Raw genomic sequence first — 22,102 nt, forward strand, 5'->3', positions numbered from 1 at the left:
AAGAAAAGGCCAAATGTTCAAAATGCAGAAGGAGCTGACACACAAGGAAAGATGCTAGTTTCTAAGCAGTGAAGGGGGAGCTGTGAAATCATCTCGGGAGGCCTATGCATCTAGAATTAGAATTTTGTTGATTAAGGGAAAAGCTGAATAAATACCTCCTACTATGCTATAAGTAAATCTCTATCTACTTACAAAAGGTGGATTCCAAAAGCAAACATCGAGAAACGTAGTATGTTCAGATTACATAGGATACAGAATCCCATTTCCTAGTTCATGAGTCTGTAAGAGTAACAATTTTCCAATAAAACAAAATGAACAAAAACTTTAAAACTATCAACAAATATATTTATTGTGGTGGCTTTCCCCCCTACTAGATACACCTTGTTAGAAAGTAGTATCCCCTGTTAGTTCCAGGTGGTAATAAAATGGTTTTTCCTGCAGAAACCACATGATTTTGCAAATATGTTCTAATCTCCTTGCTCTAGTTTTTGTTTTTCTGTGAAATCAGAATTTTCTTCTAATAAGTATGATTTTGCTTTTGGAACTTACAAGTACATGTTTACAGACTTATATAACCCAAGGGGTAGCAGAGGCTGAACCACACAGTGCTGACATCGATTAGAGACCTGTTCCAGGTAATCACAACCCTTCACAGTTTTGTAAAGCACAGAAGTCATCTCCAACGCTATGGTTTCTTCCACATTTTGCCTTTTTCCAATCCCACATAGTATGCTTAACTCTGGTGTACACTCTCATGTTTCTTGCCGAAGGACAGGGTGAAGGCAATAGAACCAATCTGAAAACGGTCGTTTCGGTGGTAGTAATTCCTACGATTCCAAATGCCGGGCCCTAATGTCTGAGCACTCTCTAGATCTCCTGGACAAAACAACACTGTTCTTTGAAAGATGTTTCTCTTCTCTGATCTCTTATTGACTTTGAAGGGATATTGCCTCTTGGAATTTGCAGAACTATCTTTCGCTTCTTAAAGCAATAGCTTGAAAAACTATTTTTATAGGGAAAAAGATGTCGCTCTCCAGATGTCATCATTATGCTGTTACATCTTATAGCCTATTGATAATTATATACAAAATTTCTTGTCTCTTAGAAATGCACAGAAGCGTGTTAGATAACCATTTGAAAACATCCCTTCTTTGAACTTTTGGCTCTTTGTTGTTAGCTATGCTTGTACAAAGAATATAGCAACTATCTGGAATGTTGTTGAGACAGAGCAGTAACTGACACGTTGTCCATTTGTGGTCCTAATGGCTAGAGCACCTGTCCTGGGCATCTGGTTGAGATAGCAGCATCATGAGTTTACAACGATCTCATGGGACCCTCTAATGTACAGTGCTGACCGATACCGATTTCTGTTGTTTATCTTGGACCTTTCGCTTCTTCTGCTGCTGTTTGTCTTTGTTTTCTCGTTGTTCTGGAGTTTCTCTGCTGGGTTCCAGACCTTTGTTATCAGGTATGGCATCCTTACTTTCTTCTTTATTAGGTTTTTTTCTTTTCCTCTCCCTTCCTTTTTTTCCTGAAATGAAAGAACACCTTTTAAAAATACATTCAATCATGTTCTATTTGGTTATTCTAAGTTTTAAACGACGAGTTAAATTTCTCTTAGGTTGCATATCAGACCATAGATACCAAGTATCTACTTGTTAAATCATTCACTCAGATACTTTTGATTAGATCTGTACCACATTTCAAGAAATGTGAACATGGAACATAAAATATAATGAAGAAATTAACATATGATAGTTTTGGACAGTAGAGGGTTCTATAGTTATAAGTTTGAGAATTAATTTACAAATTTACATCATAGTTACTTGAGAATATTTAATACAAAGTTTTGAATAGATTTTGTGCCATATAAGACATTTCTAATGTATATATGTTATCTAACTCCTACTGAAGGCACTCCTTCGCATTCAAATTTTTCCAAGTAACAGTTAGATATTTGCAGTGTCCTGCTATAACTGCATGTCATATACTAAAAGAGACTTGATTTACATAACAAATATGCAAATACCAGGAGAAATGTACTCTATTTCAACACAAATGTTTGTATGTTGAAATCGATTTTCTTTGCGATCACCAGCCAGGTGCTAACTATAACTTATCAATAACCCTATGGTATCAGCTACGCAGGCAGGAACATTGTGTCTCTCTCACTCAAATGAGCAAATATTTATTGGATATACACTGGATTCCATGGAGGTCCCTGATCTTGAACTGGGTTTGAAGCACAGATTTAGTTCAGATAGAGTATGGGGCATTTTAAAAAGTGGAATCAATAGGACCTTAAAGGTTTTTTTTTAAAATTTTTAAATTATTATTATTTTTTTATTTGACAGATGGAGATCACAAGCAGACAGAGAGGCAGGCAGAGAGATAGAGGAAAGCAGGCTCCCCTCTGAGCAGAGAGCCTGATGTGGGGCTCGATCCCAGGACCCTGGGATTATGACCTGAGCTGAAGGCAGAGGCTTTAACCCACTGAGCCACCCAGGTGCCCCAACCTTAAAGGTTTTGATGTGGAAAGGCATTCTGCAAGGTAGACTAGAGCCAGGGAGATGAACTGAGTTTCCTTCTGCTGAAATTGGAAAATTGCTAAGAGTTTTAGTGGAAGAGGGTAATTTGAGCAAAGTAGCAAAGTGCATGAGGCTTGCACCAAACTGGATGGGCTATTTTTATTTATTTATTTATTTAGTTAGTTAGTTCTTTTATTTCTATACAATTAATTAACTAGGTATTTTATTATCATGTCATATATATATATATATATATATATATACATATATTATGTATATATGTAGTCTACAGTGTGAAATAATTTCTGAGGGTATGGTTTTAGTAACATCCATGATTATATATATCTCAATGAGAAATTACTGATTAAATCAGTATCATAGGAAATGAAAACTAGGACTTATTACTTCTTGGTGTGGGACAAATTCTGATAATGTGCATCCCCAGAAACTAAGCCATGTAAAATTTGAAATTAGCATCTGTCTACAAAAAAATCATTTTAGACAAAGTATTTTGGAGAATTTATTGGTATGAGAGAACCAAAATATTTTATGTCTTGAAATAGGCTGCAAATATTGAATTCAGTGGTTTGGCTTTCTTCTTCTTGAGCTCTGGTTACAGAATCCTAGGGAGCAGTATTATTAATACTGCATATGTATCCTGGGCCAACAAAGTCTCCTTGGATTAATGATTTTATGCCACAGCTAGCTTGTCTGAGACTATATTTATAAAATCTTCCAACTACTTTTGAAAACTTGCCTTTTTGGCCTAAACATAATGCACCTCCAAAATCTGGACTCTAAAAAGACAGTTAATAAAAATAAGAATTCAGGCCACTGTAAGACAAATATCAGTCAAATTGTTTTGGATATGCAGTGATGAACAAAAAAATGTTAGGATTGACTGTTACATGTAGAGCTGAACTACTTGTACACTGACTGACTGATTCCATAACTCTTTGTACTTGAAAGAATTTGCTGGATAGATAAAATTTCTGAGGAAGGAATCCAGGTTTTGTTTTTTTCCTCATTCTGGCTTTAATTATTACACATTTGAAGTGTTGACTTGAATTTGATAATTAAACAGAGAAAACCGAAGAGTATATTTACCTTTCTGAATATGCAGCACAATTTAATTTTCATGAAACTGTACAAAGCAAAAGAGAGAAATGCTGGTTTTCATGATATGTGCTTGGTTTTCAGAAGGACCTGGCTGTAAATGTTAGATTACATAGTATTTCCATTTTGAGGAGCATTTTGGAGGTGCTCAAGTTCAATTCTAAAAAAACTATCAGTGAAAATTATTCCAAAGTTCCACAAAAACTACTGACCCTGCACAAAATGTCATTTTTATGGAAATTATCCAAAAATTCAGTGTTTGACATTGTTCTTTTGATGATGGTCCAACATCTTACAGCTGTGATCTTAACCATAATATTCTGAACACATAAGAAATATACTGTTTCTTTCTTGGCCACAGATTGATTTATATGTTTTTTAGCCACAAGTGACAACATATTCAACTTATAGTGCATTTCTGTTTATTAGCAAACTGATACAATTATTTCTTAAGACAGGCAGAAACATTTTTGGAAGTAGCATGGACTTCAGTATTATAGTTTTATTATCCAAGGAGTAACTATTTAGTCTGGGCGGTGAGGGTAAGGGGAGGCTCTAGTAAAGTAACAGGAAACTAGCACATTGTACATGATTGTTGCCCAATAGAGGGCTATTGCACAATAGAAAAATGGGATTATTATCTTTTACACACCATGTGTTAGTGGTTGGAAACACTAACTACCCTTTTGTATAAATAATGTATTTTCCTCTCGTCCAAGAAATAAAATAGAAATGCAGGAGAGTGGCTGCAGTCCACTAAAAATCACGTGCAATTTGGGAAATCCTGTAAGGTTTTCATTAAAGGGGACTTCTTTTTTCTATTCTGATGACTTTTTATGGATGTGGTCAATAGTTGTTTTATACTTTGGTAAGTTTGCAAACTAAGCAAACTTACCACAATCTTACATACATGTTTGTGTTTCAACATTCACTGATTATGCATGTGTATATGTGCACCAGAATTGAGTTGTAGAGTGTTCTAATAGTTGTCAAACCTCGATGTTCCAGGTATAAGATTGATGTTGGATAGAGACCATCCAAGAGAAATTACTATTAGCAATCAAGTATGACCTAAGCCTTTATGGTGCAACATTTGTTTAAGATTGCTGTTTTTAGAGTCAGAAAAACATAGTGCTCAAATTCTAGGTCTGCCAACAACTAGTTGTGTAACTTTTGGCAATTTGTTGGCATCTCTCAGGATTAGCTGGCATTTAACATGTGGATAATCATTACTATTTGCTAAATGTTGTAAAGATTACACGAGATGCTTGTAAAGCACTTAGCATAGTGCCTGGCACACATTAATCATGGAAGAAATTAAAGTTAATGTTATTAACTCATTACAAAAACATGAATTCAGCTTCTACTCTATGCCAGAAAGTGTGCTAAAACTTGGGGATACAAATGAGACACGGAGACAGGCGCAATAATTACAGTTACAAGCAAATGCTAAAATGGAGAGAGGCATGTGCAAGCTCCTAATGGGAGCACAGCAAGGAAAGCATTGACCTCCGCCAATGGAAATGGAAAAGGACTCCCCAGATGGGGTGATATTTTTGAGCCTTAAAGAACGAACGAGCTTTTGCCAGGCCAAAGAGGGCAAAAGGGGATGTCAGGCAGTGAACAGTTATGTCAATGAAGGAATGCAAGGACATGGTCAATCTGGGGAACTGAAAAGTAGACTTCCTTGGTTTGATCAGAGTCTAAATATAGGACATTACTCAGAGAAGCTGGAACCATGTGCAGGACTCAATTGCCATGTTGGGCATTTGTCCTGAGGATCAGTGATATTGAAAACCGGAAAAGGGCAAGTATCAGAATCTGATAACAGGGGACAGACAGAATCTGATAACAGTTTCTGTGACTAGTTTAGAAAAGGCCAATAGGATATGCTGACATGTGATCTTATTTCTGATTCAGGAGCACTTTTGTAATTAGAATCCATAAAGGGAGTGTATGCAGTGATAGGTACTTATTTTTGAGCCTTAACTTTTTAAAAAACTTAAATTCAATGAACATATACTGTATTGTTGGTTTCAGAGGTAGAGGTCAGGGATTCATCTGTCTTATATAATGCCCAGTGTTGAGCCTTAACTTTTAAAAGGGTAGCTAAAATTTTTGTGCCACATTATTTAAGATTTCATTGCAAACCAGAATCACATAATTGAATAGGTGGTATTTTTGAGATACTGAAATTATTTCCTATTAATACAGAAACATGGTCATTTATCTAAGCACCCCCTAGGGCCTTCTGCAGGCAGGTTTCCAAACATAGATGACTTTGAGAAATACATATTCTTAGGCCCCACCCCTGGAGCTTATGATTCAGTAGGTCTTATGAGTGGCCCAGGAACCTGTAGTTAACAAGTTCACCCCGGGTTCTATCAAAGAATAAGAACCATAGCTGTAGATCGATAGAAGATCCAACTTCTTTAAATGTATACTCTCAAAGTTTATTTCACATCATATGGTTTCTTATTCAATTTCTTTATATTTACAAAGTATGTTTTTTGAGGTACCATAGCTACTAATGTTTAAGGCAAGTTTTCTGACTAGGTGCATTTGAAACAGACAGCTAGATACAAAATGAAAATCAGTTTCAGCCTGGGTCTTTTTAAAACCGGTTCAAATAGAAATATGAACTGAAAGGAATAAACATGTAAAAATGAACAAAGAGAGAAGGAAGCAGTCCTGAATTTCTTTTTCCTAAATTATGTATTTAAGTTCCAAGCGAAAAATGAAAACTATAGAAATTAGATTTTAAAAAGTAAGAGGGTTATAAAAAAAAAGTTGCTTCCATAGAATCACAGACAGGATTTATTTGTTGCGAATTACTCAAATTGTGAATATCAGGTCACAATTTGGTCAATGCTTAGCAATGTCCGTGCAGAGGTCTTTATGAAGGACTTCCTGGTGAATTTCTTTCATGCCACCACTAAGAGGAGCCATTGAGCTTTCAGTAGGTCCACTTCCAAGACAAGCTGAATTTTTCTCAAAAAGCTAAAATGTATCCCACACTCTAGATGGAGGACTAAATATTATTGAATCTATAACTAAGACCAATTAAATAAATATTCCATTAAAATGCAAAATGTATGGCTAGGTGTTTTCTCTTTATTGGTTGTGGAATGAAGTTCAATTGGAAACGCTTTATACCTTCAAAAAAGCACAAATCATGAGAAAATGGGGTTAATCTAATGATTTTTAAACCTAGAACTGACCTGACTTTAATGTATAGAGGATGAAAATTCCAAATTTTATTCCTTTTAGTTAATATATCACTTGGGAAATTTTTCAGAGGAGGGGAAATTGCTACAGTCTAACTTCTTCAGCAATTATGATCTGGTACATAGATACATATCATATATAAAGGCTTTTGAATTGTGGGCTATACAAACACAGAACAGCCTGACCCAGTGGTAAAGAACACAGCTGATAGTCGGAAAGGCCAAATTTCTTTTCAGCTGTATTATTACCATGTAGAATCAGGAATGCATTCAAACCTTTTGTGTTTTTTAAAAAATAAAATAGAAATAGAGCTGCTTGAGTGGCTCAGTTGATTAAGTGTCTGCCTTCCACTCAGGTCATGATCTGGGGGTCTTGTGACTGAGCCCTCCGTCAGGCTCTCTGCTCAGGGGGAAGCCTGCTTCTTCTCCCTCTCCCTCTGCTTGTGCTCTCTTTCTCACTCTCTCTCTTTCTCTGTCAAATGAATAAATAAAATTGTTAAAAAAATAAAAATACTTATTTCCATGATATTACTCTGTCCTAGGAATTTATGATAAATGTAGTGAAAATATGAAGAAATGGATTTGTAAATAGACATTTAATTTCTCCAAACTAAAGTTTAAAACTATTTGAATTATTTATTCTGTAGTTTAATACCTGAATTGATTTAATTGTATTCCTATTTAACTTCCAAGATGCTTCTGATTAATTATTTGCAGAAAAATAATTTGGCATAAAATTACACACTCTATACCAAATGCTCATAATTTGGGAAAGTACCTTGAACCATTTTTGCAAAGATAGCTTTGATCCTTAAAACAAAATGTATTAAAATAATCTGTTATGGGAATAAAAATGCTCTGCTCTATGGCAAGTGTCTGAAAATACAATATTTTGAATTGTACCAGAATATAATGGTTCCTCAGTTCTGAAAGATGTACAGATAGTGTACCTAAAAGCAGCTCTTAATAAAATGATTTACTGTTAAATAAAAACATATTAAGATCAAAATAGCATTTTCCTACCAGTTGAAAAGGACTAATAGAAGAGATGCAATCTACTTGTGTTACATTCTTTGGGAATTCAGAAACAAGACTGTCCTGACTCTAAGACACTGAGTGTAAATTTTAGAAGGTGAAAGCAGATAAACCCAAGTGTCTGAACATGGCACTCAGGGTCCTGGTCCTCTGTCCAGCCCCTACTCACTTTGTCATTCCCTTCAATGGCCACATACTTTTCTTTCTAGTCACCCCTGCACTTCATTCACCACAACCCACCACATTTACTGAGTCCATGTGTTTGATACATTCACTAGAATGCATTCTCTCACATCCCTTGCTCTAATTCAGCCTTTGTGTTTAATTCTCTGCCACGTGTCACTCCTTCAGGGTGACCTTCCTCACTTGCTCACCTTTTCCTAGATTAGGTTACTTATATTTCTATCCTCTTTGCTCAGTAAGTTCGCAGTTAGTAGCCTGTTGTGGTAATCCTGGTGAAGATGACAAGGGTGGTCTGCTTCTAAAAATAGTAAGACTAATGGTAATTAAAGGTTAATGGACACTTAGGTATACCAGTCATACTACTACTTTTTTTTTTTTTTAAAGATTTATTTATCTGAGAGAGAGAGTGCTTGAGCGACCAAGTGTGGGGATGGGTAGGGACAGAGGGAGAATGAAAGAATCTCAAGCCCACCCCTGGCTGAGCACAGAGTCCAATGAGGGGCTGGATCCCACAACCTGGAAATCATGACCTGAGATGAACGGAGAGTCGCCCGCTCAAATGACTGCACCAGACAGGCGCCCCTGTAACAGGTATGCTGCCAAGTGAGAGCGCCATGTCTACAAGCTCTACTATACCCTACACCTAACACTGGGGAAATGAGGCTCTTAACCACATTATGCCCTTCTGCCTCTGTGTCACATCTCAATAGAGTGCACTGTGGTAAGGCATCCTTCTTTGAGTTCACGTTGGAGCTACTGAGTCAAAAGAGGGGGGCAAGGAAAGTGCACGGACTAACCTAATAGCACAGAGAGTTTTCTAAAAATTATGGTTTAGAATATACTTTCTTAACCTCTTGGAATTTGAATTTTTATTTTATTTTACTTTTTAAAGATTTTATTTATTTATGTGATAGAGAGAGAGAGAGAGAGAGATCTCAAGTAGGCAGAGAGGCAGAGGGAAGCAGGTCAAGAGCCTGATGTGGGGTTGGATCCCAGGTCCTTGACCCCAGGACCCTGGATCATGATCTGAGTTGAAGGCAGAGGCTTAACCCACTGAGCCACGCAGGCGCCTCTGGAATTTGAATTCTGAGCAGCAAGTGTCTCCTCAGATCCTAACAGCACTTTGCAAGAGATGTTTTGTGCCAGGACCAGCCTGGTCACTTCATTCTTTCTTCTTTCTTATTGCTACAGTCCATGTATTCTTCAGTATTTCCATTCCCTTCCCAGTTGTAAAGAGGAAGAATGTAGTATACGTGATTTTGGAAATTATTTACCTATTGTGTCATTTATATAAAATTTAGAAACTTTGTTTTACTTTAAACTACCACTGCTACATTTCTGAAATCCTCATAAAATTATCAGAGATTTTTATATTTTGTTACACTTTACACCCAAAGAGAGAAAAAAACTGTACTGATTTAGATTTAAAAATCCCAGTGAGTCATGAATGCAGTCCTATTATAAATCACTTCATTTTATAGCAAACATCATAAACATTAACAATGACCAATTTTTAGAACTTCTATTTTCATAATCTGCTTTTGCATAATAAATTTTCTTTTGTTAGGTCATACTTTCCTTATGGATTACTTTCAGTTCGCCTTGACAGATGTTTTCCTCTGTTGTTTAAATAATTTCATCATTCACTGAAGATTCAGGACCTGAAATTCTGAATTTTAGCTCTGTGCTGACAGAAATTTCCATGGCCCTTTCACCCAAGGTAACCCTATTCCATCTCACTGCTTCTGCTGCCCAGAATCTTAGCCTGGACTCTGCACTCAAGAGGGACTTTAGAGTCCAGAAGAAACTGTTAAAGATGCTGGATATTGCATACTAGGCATACTAACATGCCTTCCTGTTATAAATCATCAGTGTTAAAAGAATAGTTAAAAGCACAAAGGAGAAAGTGCCCAAAGATTTTTTTACTATTTGCAATATTTACAACCTACTCATTATAAAAGTAAAGAGTATCCTGTATTTTATAATATTTTAAAAACACAGCAGGGCATTACAATTTAGATACCTATTTTATTTAGGTAACCATTTTAAGTTTAGTATTCTTTAATGTAAACTTATTTCTCTTGAATCAAATACAATTTGATAGAAGTTCATTTGAAATTAGTAATTTCCGTGTTTTGTTTGAATGCAAAATCTCTTGACTTTGAAGTTCTATCTACCACATTAGGTTAGATTACAAAACCCTTGGAAACTTAATCACGCACATTCATTTATATGTGGAAAATTTCTTGGTCTAAGCACATTTGCATAATGTGTTTTGAGCTAGACCTTGGGTGTTATACAATTGTATCTACTGGATTAGCTTGTAAACTTGTTCTGATTTTCACTTGTCAGTGGGTATGCTGGTAAATTTCAACTATTAAATCCAGTCAAATTCAGCCATGAAATTTGTAGCTAGTTTGTGAAATGAGTATTAACTGCTCTCTCAAGAAAAAATAACTTGGCATATGATATTCTGATTGCTTTATATACTATTTATGAACTTAGAATGGGGGATTAATATGTATATTGTTTTTCTTTAGAAATTTAGATAATGATGTGGCTGGCTCCATTATTTAAAAAATCACCGAAGCCTGCCTAGTTGCCCTGCTACTTGTCTTCCCTGAAGTTTTCAGTTTAGACCAATCTCCTCAAAGTATTAAAGACTATTTAAAAAACGAACTGATGTGTTTATCTTTTTTTATAACACCATAATCTTTTTATTGCCCATCTCAGGCTCATGCTGGCTGCTGCTATAGACCATCAGCTTATATCTCAAGGTACAAAATATATGTGTATGTGTGAGTCTATGGAATGTTTATGTCAAATATTTCTTTGACATTATCCTTAAAAAAAATCTATTGCAGTCCATAATAGCTAAAATATGGAAAGAGCTAAGATGTCCATTGACGGATGTGTGGACAAAAAAGATGTGGTGTAGATATACAATGGAATATTAATCAGCCATAAAAAAGAATGAAATCTTGCCCTCTGCAATGATGTGTAAGGAAATAGAGGGTATTATGCTAAGCAAAACTTATGTCAGTCTGAGAAAGACAAAAACCACCCGATTTCACTCATATGTGTAATTTAAGGAAACAGATGAACATAAGGGAAGAGAAGGAAAAATAAAGACGAAAACAGAGAGGGAGACAAACCTACATAAGAGACTCTTAATCTCAGGAAACAATTTGAGAGTTGCTGGAGTAGAGGGGGGCTGTCAAAGGGATGAGGTGTCTGGGTGATGGTTACTGGGGAGGGCATGTGCTATGGTGAGTGCTGTGAATTGTGTAAGACTGATGACTGACAGACCTGTACCCCTGGGACAAATAATACATTGTATGTTAATTAAGAAAAAAAAAAGAAAATTGCTATCCTACACATATTGCTGGATTCAAAGTACATAAATAGTATCATAAAGAGGTTTTCTTATAACATTATTTTAAAGCAGAATACATAACTGTCATTCAGACTACCTATTTTTTTTTTCAAGATTTTATTTATTTATTTGACAGACAGAGATCACAAGTAGGCCGAGAGGCAAGGAGAGAGAGATGGGGAAGCAGAGAGAGATGGTGAAACAGGCTCCCTGCTGAGCAGATCCCAGGACCCTGGGATTATGACCTGAGCTGAAGGCAGAGGCTTTAACCCACTGAGCCACCCAGGTACCCCCAGACTACCTATTGAGTGATTCCCTTAAGAAGTCTGGGAACAGTATTTCTTTAGTATTACATTATAATTAATTCCTTTTTAAAACTTTTCATGTTCTTGTGATAAATCAGGTTGCCTAATTCTGCATCAATTTAAATATCAAATGTGTATTTAACATATCACTAACCAGCAATTAAGTTCAAAGTACTGCCTAAAGTTTAGGTTGGTTTGAAAATCTGAGTCTTAAATATTTTTTTTCCTGGTTAACTTTATTTTCTTGTTCTTTGTGAGTTGATAATCATGTTATCCTTGTCCTCAAAACACATTTTAAAGTAACACAATAAAGAATGCTTAAATCTGTGGCTTACCCAATTAATTTACCTTAGAAAACCATAAACCTCAGTTGTATCAATATTTGATTCTGAAAGTTAGTGTTTTTTAATTTTTTTTTTTCCGTCCTTACATATTCCTCTCAGGAGGGAGCACAGTATAATAGCAAGTTTTCATGCAGAGCTTAGAATAACATTGGCATTTGAATTTTCCCCATTTTTCTTTAGTTAGGTATATAGGCTCACAGTTCAGTCCTTCTCACTTAAAATGAGTGTTCTGGAATTTGTTTAGGTTAAATATCCACCAAATGTCTTTTTTTTTTTTTTTTTTTTTAAAGAGAATCACTAAGCCAAGAGCACTGTCTTTATCTTTGATGAAATATAGCTTTCCAATTAACAGGAAAGTCCTTCATTTCAAAAGGCTGAACAAAATGCTACTTGAAAATTCATTCCAGCTGGTTAAGTCGAAGAACTGAAAGAATTCCAGAGGAGGAATATTCTCTTGGCATTTATCATGTGATTTTCATTTGGATAAACTTCTGTTTGTTCCAAGAACTTGCCTCAGAATTTTGTTCTGCTGAGACAGAAAGAGAAGTGTTGATAGCCATGTTTGACTGGGCTCTACTTCCTCCCTTACTCAAATTGTCTACTCGGTTTTATTGACAGAAGGGGATGGCCTCATATACTTGCTGACACATCTGCAGTGATGGATTATACCAGAAATGTTGATATTATTCTAATCTCTTTTATCATTTCATGCACTAGCTGATCTTGATGTCTAATTCTCATTCTATCACAGCCCACTCTTCCTTCCTTTGAAGCTTTTTATTGTTCTGTGGGGGGAAAAATGAAACTCTAATCTGGAATTATATCACAGAGGGAAAAACAACTACCAAGTCTATTTAGCATGTGCTACTCCAGGATATTTTTAGTAGAGATGTCACAAACATTTATAGCTGTAATTTAATATTTTCAGCTATTTATTGATTATCTATGTAAAGTTCACCTTTTTAATGGACCTTCAGTACATTCTCAAATGTTTTCACCTTGCTTCAGTATTTAAAAAATTTTTTGAGTTACACATGCTATCTCAAACTGTTGATTTCTTAAACAAGGATGGAAAACAGAAAAATCTCATTTAGCTTCTACTATATTAAAATTTGCAATAAATACATTTCATTCATAATGATAATAAGATCATAAGTGGCATATTTCACTTGTGGCAGATGATGCAAAATGTTTTAGGTACTTTTTATCCTGCTCTCTTGGTGCAAATATCTGTTCTTTTATTAGAAATACTTTCTACATGCATTTTCCAAACCCAGCAAGATAGCGTCGTATAATTATGTCATCCATACTGGTTACATATACTTGAGTGGAATACAACAAGTTTAATTTCTCTAAAATATATTGTGAATGGAATGTTTGCTAACCTAAAAATACTGGTTGTATAATTAAGTGAGGTTAGTGAGATCTGACCATGTCTCATTTAATGGCTTTCACTGTCCTTTAGTCATTGCACTCATGTGCATTAGGGTGGGAGAGGAGAGTCAGGAGGGTAGCCATATGTGTAGCAAATGTGTGTGCATGCTTGTGTGCGTATATATAATTATATATACACATATATGTCTTTATAGGTTCCTTCCCACCATTAATGGAAAAGTTCTATTTTTCTGGTGGATTTAAAATATAAGCTCAAAGACAGAAAGTTTGTTTTGCCATTCAATTTTCAACCAGTCTTACAAGTTGAGTCCTTAAGTCTCACCCTCTTAAGTCTCACCTTCTTAGGAATGTTCTTTAGAAGACTGATCCTTTAAAATTAACAGACTCTGCCCGGCTGCATGACTTCTAACTTTCTCTCATCAAAGGTTATTTCCCATATGTCAAATTAACACTGGCATCCTTTTCTTTTCTTGACGAACTTTCAAAATGTTGTGAGGAAAATGAAATATAGGTCCTCTAATAGGCATCTGATTAATGCAGAAGAAATTAAAGAATTACTCTCATTCTTCAGATACACAATCTTCTTTCTGTATGTGGACTTTCTCTCTCAACACTGACAAGATCATTAGAAGCCCCATTTCTCACCTCTTTCTTCTAGTTCATTTACTAACTTGTTCAATTCCTTCCATTGTTTTTTGACCAGGTCCCTAAATGTATCATAATATATTATCACTGAATTTTTAGCTATATTCCTAGCCTTTTTGTAATATGTCATGATGATGCTGAACTATACTATTTTTTGTAATATTAGGAAGAATATGTAGTAATAATTGCAAAAATGATGAGTTATTTTTGTAGAAATGCAACCTTAATCTTGATTCCCTATAAAAATATTTCAGGATGAAACACAGTTCACAGAACAGGTTATTTTGGTGGTAGGTAGATAATACTGGGGCTTCTAGCAGTGGGCTTCAGATTCATTTGCATAATTCTGTACACAGAGAACCTTGAGGTGTATGAGGCCCACACACCAGCACACAGGTAAGAGTCACTACCATTGCTCCAAAGAGTGTGGTAGGTTTGACTTTTTTTTTTTTTTTTTGCAAGAACCTGTATGCAGTAGCTATTCAGTAAGTATTTGTTGAAAAACTTAAATGGAAAATAAGTAATACTCTCTTTTTCTGATTTTATGGCCATCATTTTATTTGAGGGAAGGTTGGGGGAGGAGGATGCTTCTGATGTTATTCTCATACGCAAATATGCCATGATTACTCACTATTTCAGTCAAACAACTTTTTTTTTCTTAGAGAGAGAGATTGGGAGTGGTGGTGATGGGGAGAGGGACAGAGGGAGAGAGAGAGAGAGAGAGAATCCTAAGCAAGCTCCAAGCCCAGTGCAGACTCTGACACAGGGCTCAATCTCATGGCCCTAAGATCATGAACCAAGTCAAAATTAAGAGTTGGATGCTTAACCAACTGAGACACCCACGTGCCCCTCAAACAACTTGTGTTAACAGGTTCCACTTATTACTGTGCAGTACTCAGCCAGTAAGTCACTTCTGTTCCAGTATCAGCTTCAAGGGGCAAGAGCCCACTCCAGAGAGCTACACCACGCTCTCAGGGAAATAATCTTGACTGACCATGCTCTAGAAGATCATCTTTAGGACCAAACCAATGATGAATAACTAGAATATCCCTAAGGCTGCCTCAAGAAGGGGCCTTAGAAGCCCAGATTGCAACAGGGAGGTATCCTACTCCCTTCTATTTTGAGAAGGAATTTAAACTCTGAGACAGTTTCAGAGATTTGAAGGTTCTAACGTTTCCCTGAGGTGGGGAATGTGGACCATCTCCCAGCTCCAAACTGGGAAACAGTGGCCTAATAAAAAGTTTCTGAGAATGGAGAATAAGAAGTCAGGAAGAGGGAGGGAAAGGAGAAGAGAGGAAGAGAGGAAGGGATTCTGGATGACTGTGAAAAGTTGAAAGATGGCAAAATAACCTTTTCTTCCTTATATTATCTTGTCTAGCAGGCATAAATGATGCTTTATTTGGAGGAGTTGGGAATGTAGTCTTCCTTTAAAATAATGAAATATGATCCTGGCTCATCTTGACCCAATCTTGGGGCTTTTGAAATGGAACCCCACAGTCTCAGAAGCCTGATTTTCCCCTTGATTTTGAATGACTGTGGCTTTTGTTGTAATTTACTGAATTTTGCTTTCAGTGGAATTCCACCCAAATGAAGTGCCCTTGGGTAGTATGAGGAAACTTTCAATTTAAGAGGGTGTAGCAGGGACAGCAAATGGTATGTGTAATGCAGTTAATGGAGAGAGAAAGTTCTAGGGAAGACTTAAACAAATGAGCTAAAAATTAAAGAAATTGTGACAGTTCTTGAAGGAATGAGCTCTGTCTTACTCAATCGCCTTGAAAATGAGTACTCATTTGAACAGTTAACCAAATAAGATGCTCTTTGAAATAAGAAGGTCAACTTAAATAGAAAAAGAGTTTTAAAGGGATATTTTTTGATAACCCATGTTTTTGGTGTTTATTTTCTGAGCAAAGTGAACAGTCTTCCTGTGTGCCAGAAGACATACCGAAGTAGAAAGGGGAACATGTAATCATTGACTGTATATAAATCCTTCTCCTATCTTCAGGGACTTTTTAAGAAAAGGGGTAGTAGTCAGGAGGTGACTAAAAATACTGAGCTGTAGAAATACCGAAGGAAGGCAGAAGAAAGATCAGCAGATTTGTCATTCTGCTGTTCTGATGGTTAGGAGGATTGTGGATAAGGAGACTCTTCTCCCTTACACCCGGGTCACCCTTAATCAAACGCATTTTGGGCCTTGCAAACTCCGTTGGTACTTTTAGCTGTAGCAGAGCCTTGAGGAGTTCAGCACACAATGTCTCCTGGACAGCTTTCCTTGACTTTAACATGTCTGAGTATGGGTGTGTGATTCTGTCCAAACAGAATATGATACCTGTGATTTCTTAAAAAATCATCAAATATCAGAGATCACTTAGATGAGAGGTGATTTTCACTATTGCTTACAACACATAGTAAGCAGTTGTATTCTTTCTGTATATTTAACATTTTTGATTCATACATGAATTGATACATTAACCCACTGCACAGTACTTGCAATGTTAAGTGTTTTGAAAATCCCTCCTTGCTTGTACATATCCTTCAAGATACATTTTGAAGGCTGCTTTCTCCATGAAGTCTTCCCCAATAATTCTCCAGCAGGTAAGTAGGGAAGCAGTAAGTATAGCTTCTATGACCTTGGACTTCGAAGGTGGATCTGAGTCTGATTTTCTGTCAAACCACAGAGCCATTGTCTATTCTTGACTGATGTTATTTAAACTCTCATTTTTTTTAACGTGTACTTAAAAATATGTGCAGCATTAAATTAAATATAAAAAATAAAAAATATAAATTAAATATAAAAATCTGAAATAGGTATCAGAAAATGTGCATTTTAGATAGATTTGGCTATGTTACTTTTCAGCTATGTGACATTAAATGAAGTACTTTCGGTATTTCAGTTGCTTCTAACTTATACGTTAGAGAGGATCTTTCCTATTACTCTGTTTGTGGTAGGCATGGGGAATAAATGATACATAAGTACTTAGAAAGTGGAAAAGATTTATGAAGTTGTAACTCCTAAAATAATGATGATGATGATGATGATTTCTGTGAAAATACAAAACAGCTGAGTGAATCAACTCACCTTCAAAAATAAAACAGCCTTAATCTGACTAGGGTAAAACCTTAACGGAATTGAATTTTTTTAAGACTTTTCGTGGCAGTCCTTATCCCACTTGAATCCATCTGCTTTAGTAAAACTGTGAAAATTTTACCTCTCACAAATGTGTTCTTTTCATTCTCATTTAGTTCTAGCCTCTTATGCTCTCTAGAATGTATTTTTGCACAACTAGGGACATTGCTTTTCTTTGCTCCCAGTTATTTTGCACCGTGCTGACAGGCTATCTTCTTATACCACAGGGTGCTGGTCTGTTGTTCCTGTTAGTCTCTTGCTATTAAATCTCCCTAGTGCCTGTACTCCAAAATTTTATAGAGCATTATTTCTTTCCCTATTTCCTATTGCTTCAGCCACACTACACATCTCATGATTACCTTGTCACATCATGCTCTTTCTTGCTTTTCTGCCTTAGCTGGTCCTCTTCAATGGGTAGCCTCTCTAGCTGGAAAAATTCTAATTGTTCTATAACAGCCAATAACATTTTACCTCCTTTGTTCCCAGAACATCAGGTCCATCTATCTATGCCATTGTTTGCTTATAATTAACTTTACCATTAGATTATGAACTCTCAAATGAGTCTCATACATACTTGCATATCTCCCTTAGCATTTTTACTTCAAGCATCTAGCACAGGTCCTGGCATACAGTAGTTACTTAATATATAAAATCAAGTCAAAGGATGAATAGCGATTATGCTGAGTGAAAGAAGTCAAGCAGAGAGAGTCAACTATCATATGGTTTCACTTATTTGTGGAGCATAACAAATAGCATGGAGGACAAGGGGAGATGGAGAGGAGAAGGGAGTTGAGGGAAATTGGAAGGGGAGGTGAACCATGAGAGACTAGGGACTCTGAAAAACAATCTGAGGGTTTTGAAGGGGCCGGGGGTGGGAGGTCCAGGTACCATGTGGTGGGTATTATAGAGGGCACAGATTGCATGGAGCACTGGGTGTGGTACAAAAACAATGAATACTGTTATGCTGAAAAGAAATTTTAAAAAGTTAAAAAAAAAAAAAGGATGAATAGACAGAATGTTCAGAGCCAGAATCATGCAAAGCAAGAGGAGTGGTGACACCATAAGGCTTAATCTGAGGAGTTTAATGACCATTTTATTCACAAACACGAATTTTCTAGTAGGACAAGGTATTTTATTAGACTTACTTTTCCTCTGTCATGATTATATTGCTTTTTCAGTTTCTTTATGCTATTTTCAGTAAAGAAATCTTTTCTTAGTGCTGATGCTGTGATCTAATAAATAAAATCGTCCTATATGAGTCATGGTATCATTGCATCACTCCAGCTGGGAGCAGTGAGGATACAAGACTTACAGTACCCCTGCAGGCAGCTTCCAAATTCTGGGCTCTAATTTGTCCTGATTAATATGCACAACACATGCATGCTGAGCAAGAGGGTCACAGATTTAGTCATATGTTTCTACAGTCTGTTTACGAGAAGGAGTAACTTCCTCTTTAAATCAGTGGAAGTAGTCAGAGGGGACACACAGACAGAATAATGAAAGAACCGGGCAGACTTAGCTGAATCTGTCAACAATTTCTCATGAAGGAAATCATCACTGTTGAGTGTTTGCTTCATACGGATGAGCTAGGTCAGTTAATGTTTGTCCTTGGCTTGGTGACCACTTACCTAGAGTCCATTAAGAGAGTATTATGTAAATTGGGGGCCCTTCAGAAGTATGACCTGTTTTACCATAACAGCCTTGTGGTATCATTCTGTAGGCAGATGTCCATGTCCTAATCCTGGAAGCTGTGAAAATGTTACTTTACACGGCAAAAGAGAATGAAGATTGCATATGGAATTAAGGTTGCTAATCAGCTGACTTTCAGAGAGTTTATCTGGGACCATCCAGGTGGGTGCAGTCCTTAAAAGGGGAGGAAGAGGCAAAAGGGAGGGTCAGAGAAATGCTATGTGAGAAGGACTTAATCTGCTAGTTTTTTACTTTGAAGATGGAGGAAGCAGCCTTGGGTGAAGAAATGTGGGCAGCCTTTACAAACTGAAAAAGACAAGGAAATAAATTCTTACCTAGAAGTGCCAGAAAGAAACACAGTCTGGTGGTCACCTTGATTTAGCCTGATTAAGCCTGTGTTAGAACTATAGTTCTACCTGTGGAACTGTAAGATAATACACTTGTGCTGTTTAAAACTCTAAATATTTGGCAACTTATGGCAGCAAGAGAAAACTAATACAGGCCCAAACTTTGTAATGGTTTTCTCATATTTAGTCCATAAATATATGCCAAAGACATTTTTAAAGACTGCCGGGCTACTATTCAAATGCTCTAGGTCACCTGAATGGATCGTCTTGGTTATGAACAGCACCTAACTTGTCTACACAGACCCTTAGAAAGCACAAGTACCTTAAATTCCTTTCTGGAAACTCTAATCTAGGAGATTTGGAGAAATTAAATTTACTGATAATAGATACAAAATAATAAATTAGTCAAAGGCGGCCAAGTGTCAAAAAGAAACAGTATTTTTTTAAAGTTCATACCTCCTCTCTTTATCCAACCCATCTGAGAACCAAAAGTGTACTTTTCCTAAAAACTACTTGATAAATTGCAAACGAAATTGTGAAACAAGATGGGTCCTTACCATTTTATTTTGTACATATAAAGGGATTGCATTTTCCCATAAGTGACTCTTAATCTCACAAAACAAACTGAGGGTTGCCGGGGGGAGGGGGTTTGGGAGAGGGGGTGGGATTATGGACATTGGGGAGGGTATGTGATTTGGTGAGTGCTGTGAAGTGTGTAAACCTGGTGATTCACAGACCTGTACCCCTGGGGATAAAAATATATGTTTATAAAAAATTAAAAATTAAAAAAAAAAAAAGGGATTGCATTTTCAGTGTCAATTTGTGAACAAGAGTTCCTATTAAGCAGAAATTCATCTGGACTGTATCATCTGCAGGATCAGCTTGTACAGAAATGAAAGCATGTGAAAACAGGGATATTCTTTGAGAATGAAATTATGCCTTCCTCCGTGCACCCACACCAATGTGGTTACAGAACTTTGGGGAATTTATTCCAATTTTTTCTGTACTCTTGGTGTTTGCTGCTTCAGTTCTTCCTATCAGAAACTCCTGAGGTCAGAAAGTTTTGCCCTTTTCAGAGACTTTTTTCAGCCGGTGAAGGTTTCTGAGCTCCTCAGAAATCAAAATGGGATGCTGCACTATGTCAGAACTGCATGTTTAGTCTGCCTTCCTAAAAAATAATCAAGAAAAGTTATATGTGAAAAGACACAGATGCTTCTTTCTCAGCAATATTTTCATACTTTTGAAGTATAATGTGAAAAAAATCTAGTTGAAATCTAGAACAATATGTATTTTGTTTATCCACATATTTTATTGATTTCATTTATAAAAGTTCACAAAGTATAAACATCCTTTGGAAATGCTGAAAATTATATAAAATGTAATATAACATTATGTTATATATAATATGCAATAGAAAGCAATAAATATTGTATCATGTGGATGCTGACTCTTAGCCCAGCATATTTTTCTTTGAAAATTCCTAAGAAACTGATATTCTACACTACTAATTCTGACTTACAACCAAACATATTTACAGCATGTTTTTATTTAGCAGGTTTTCAATCATTTTAGGGAAATCTTTGAAGAGATACCTAAAACTAAGTTGCTCCCAGTTTAATCATATTAGTTATCTTTTATTTTTATGACTATGTGAAAAAATTGGGCTCAAATTAAAAGTGATTTAAGGCATACATTTTGTTATGAGGTTAGTAATTAAGAGGCGTGTGTGTATATCTCAGGGAGACTTGTCTGTAACTCTTAAAGTTGTTGTTCAGTCCAAATTCTATAAAGTGTCTCCACTTGTCAACTATAATATATGAGCTATTGTTTAAAATCTGCATAGTGAAATAGAATTTAGCAGTTTGAGATCTGAATTTAAGATAACTATAAAGATCTTCTCATAGGATGAGCAATCCTGGGAGAGCAGCTAAGTAAATATTTACTAATATTAAATGAATATCAGGTTTATGTCACACTTCATTGTTATTTCAGAAATGAGTCAAAGGACTGTATCCCACAGATTATGAGACTGATACTACTGGGATCAAATTTATTATTTTATTCCATGAAACAAGCAAACAACAACAGAACCCCAATAACAAAACCAAAAGACCACTGTTTGGCTCTCTCTGACTTCTTTTCCTGGACAGCCATTAAATAATTGACTTTTGAGGAAAAAACAAACACATCTGTAACAAGTTTGGCTTCTTGTGAGTCTGTTCTCTCTTTGTTTTCAAGCTATAAAAAGAGAGAACGTAGATGCAAATCTTTTCAACTTCGAATTCTAAAACTTTCGGGTTTTGTTTCATCATTTCAGTTTTTTCAACCTGCTCTTATTACTCATTTCTAGAGTTGTGTTGTGTACTATATTCACACCTTATCACTAATTTTCATGGAATACAGAGTCAAGTTCTTGGGACAAGCACTTATTACTGCCATGGACCATTTGATGTCAACCTCAAATCAATTCTAGATTATATCTGTATCCACATCCTCTTTCTGACAGGGTACTACTCTGTGGTCTTGAGACCAATATGTGGCTCCCACCTGTAATGGCCAGCTGGGTTTAGGCGGTAGAGCCTTAAAGCTGACAGCTATGAGATGAATGTGCCCCTTCTGTACAGCTGAGATATGGAACTGCCACTGGTGAGCACTTAGGACAATTTGGTAGCTGGAAGACTGAGAATTCACATTTGTGATCTTTAAGATTCTAGTCTCATTGGCTTAGTCCCAAGAATTGGGTAACATGTTATAGTTTTTGATGATTTGTTGGTTATTTGTTATTCTT

At 36.1% G+C, this 22,102-nt stretch overlaps 1 protein-coding gene across 1 annotated transcript in view; it reads right to left on the minus strand.

Moving 5' to 3' along the window:
* Window positions 1–323: 323 nt before the first annotated feature.
* Window positions 324–22,102, minus strand: part of RSPO3 (R-spondin 3) — an 88,427-nt gene continuing 66,648 nt past the window's right edge. Inside the window, exon 5 of the mRNA XM_004740151.3 lies at window positions 324–1,531. Coding sequence (XP_004740208.1) covers window positions 1,338–1,531 — 194 coding nt within the window. The 3' untranslated portion in view covers window positions 324–1,337. The remainder of the gene's footprint in view (window positions 1,532–22,102) is intronic.

This window comes from Mustela putorius, unplaced genomic scaffold, assembly GCF_011764305.1.
Source record: "Mustela putorius furo isolate JIRA1106 unplaced genomic scaffold, ASM1176430v1.1 tig00003863_pilon_pilon_pilon, whole genome shotgun sequence".
NCBI classification, from domain to species: Eukaryota; Metazoa; Chordata; class Mammalia; order Carnivora; family Mustelidae; genus Mustela; species Mustela putorius.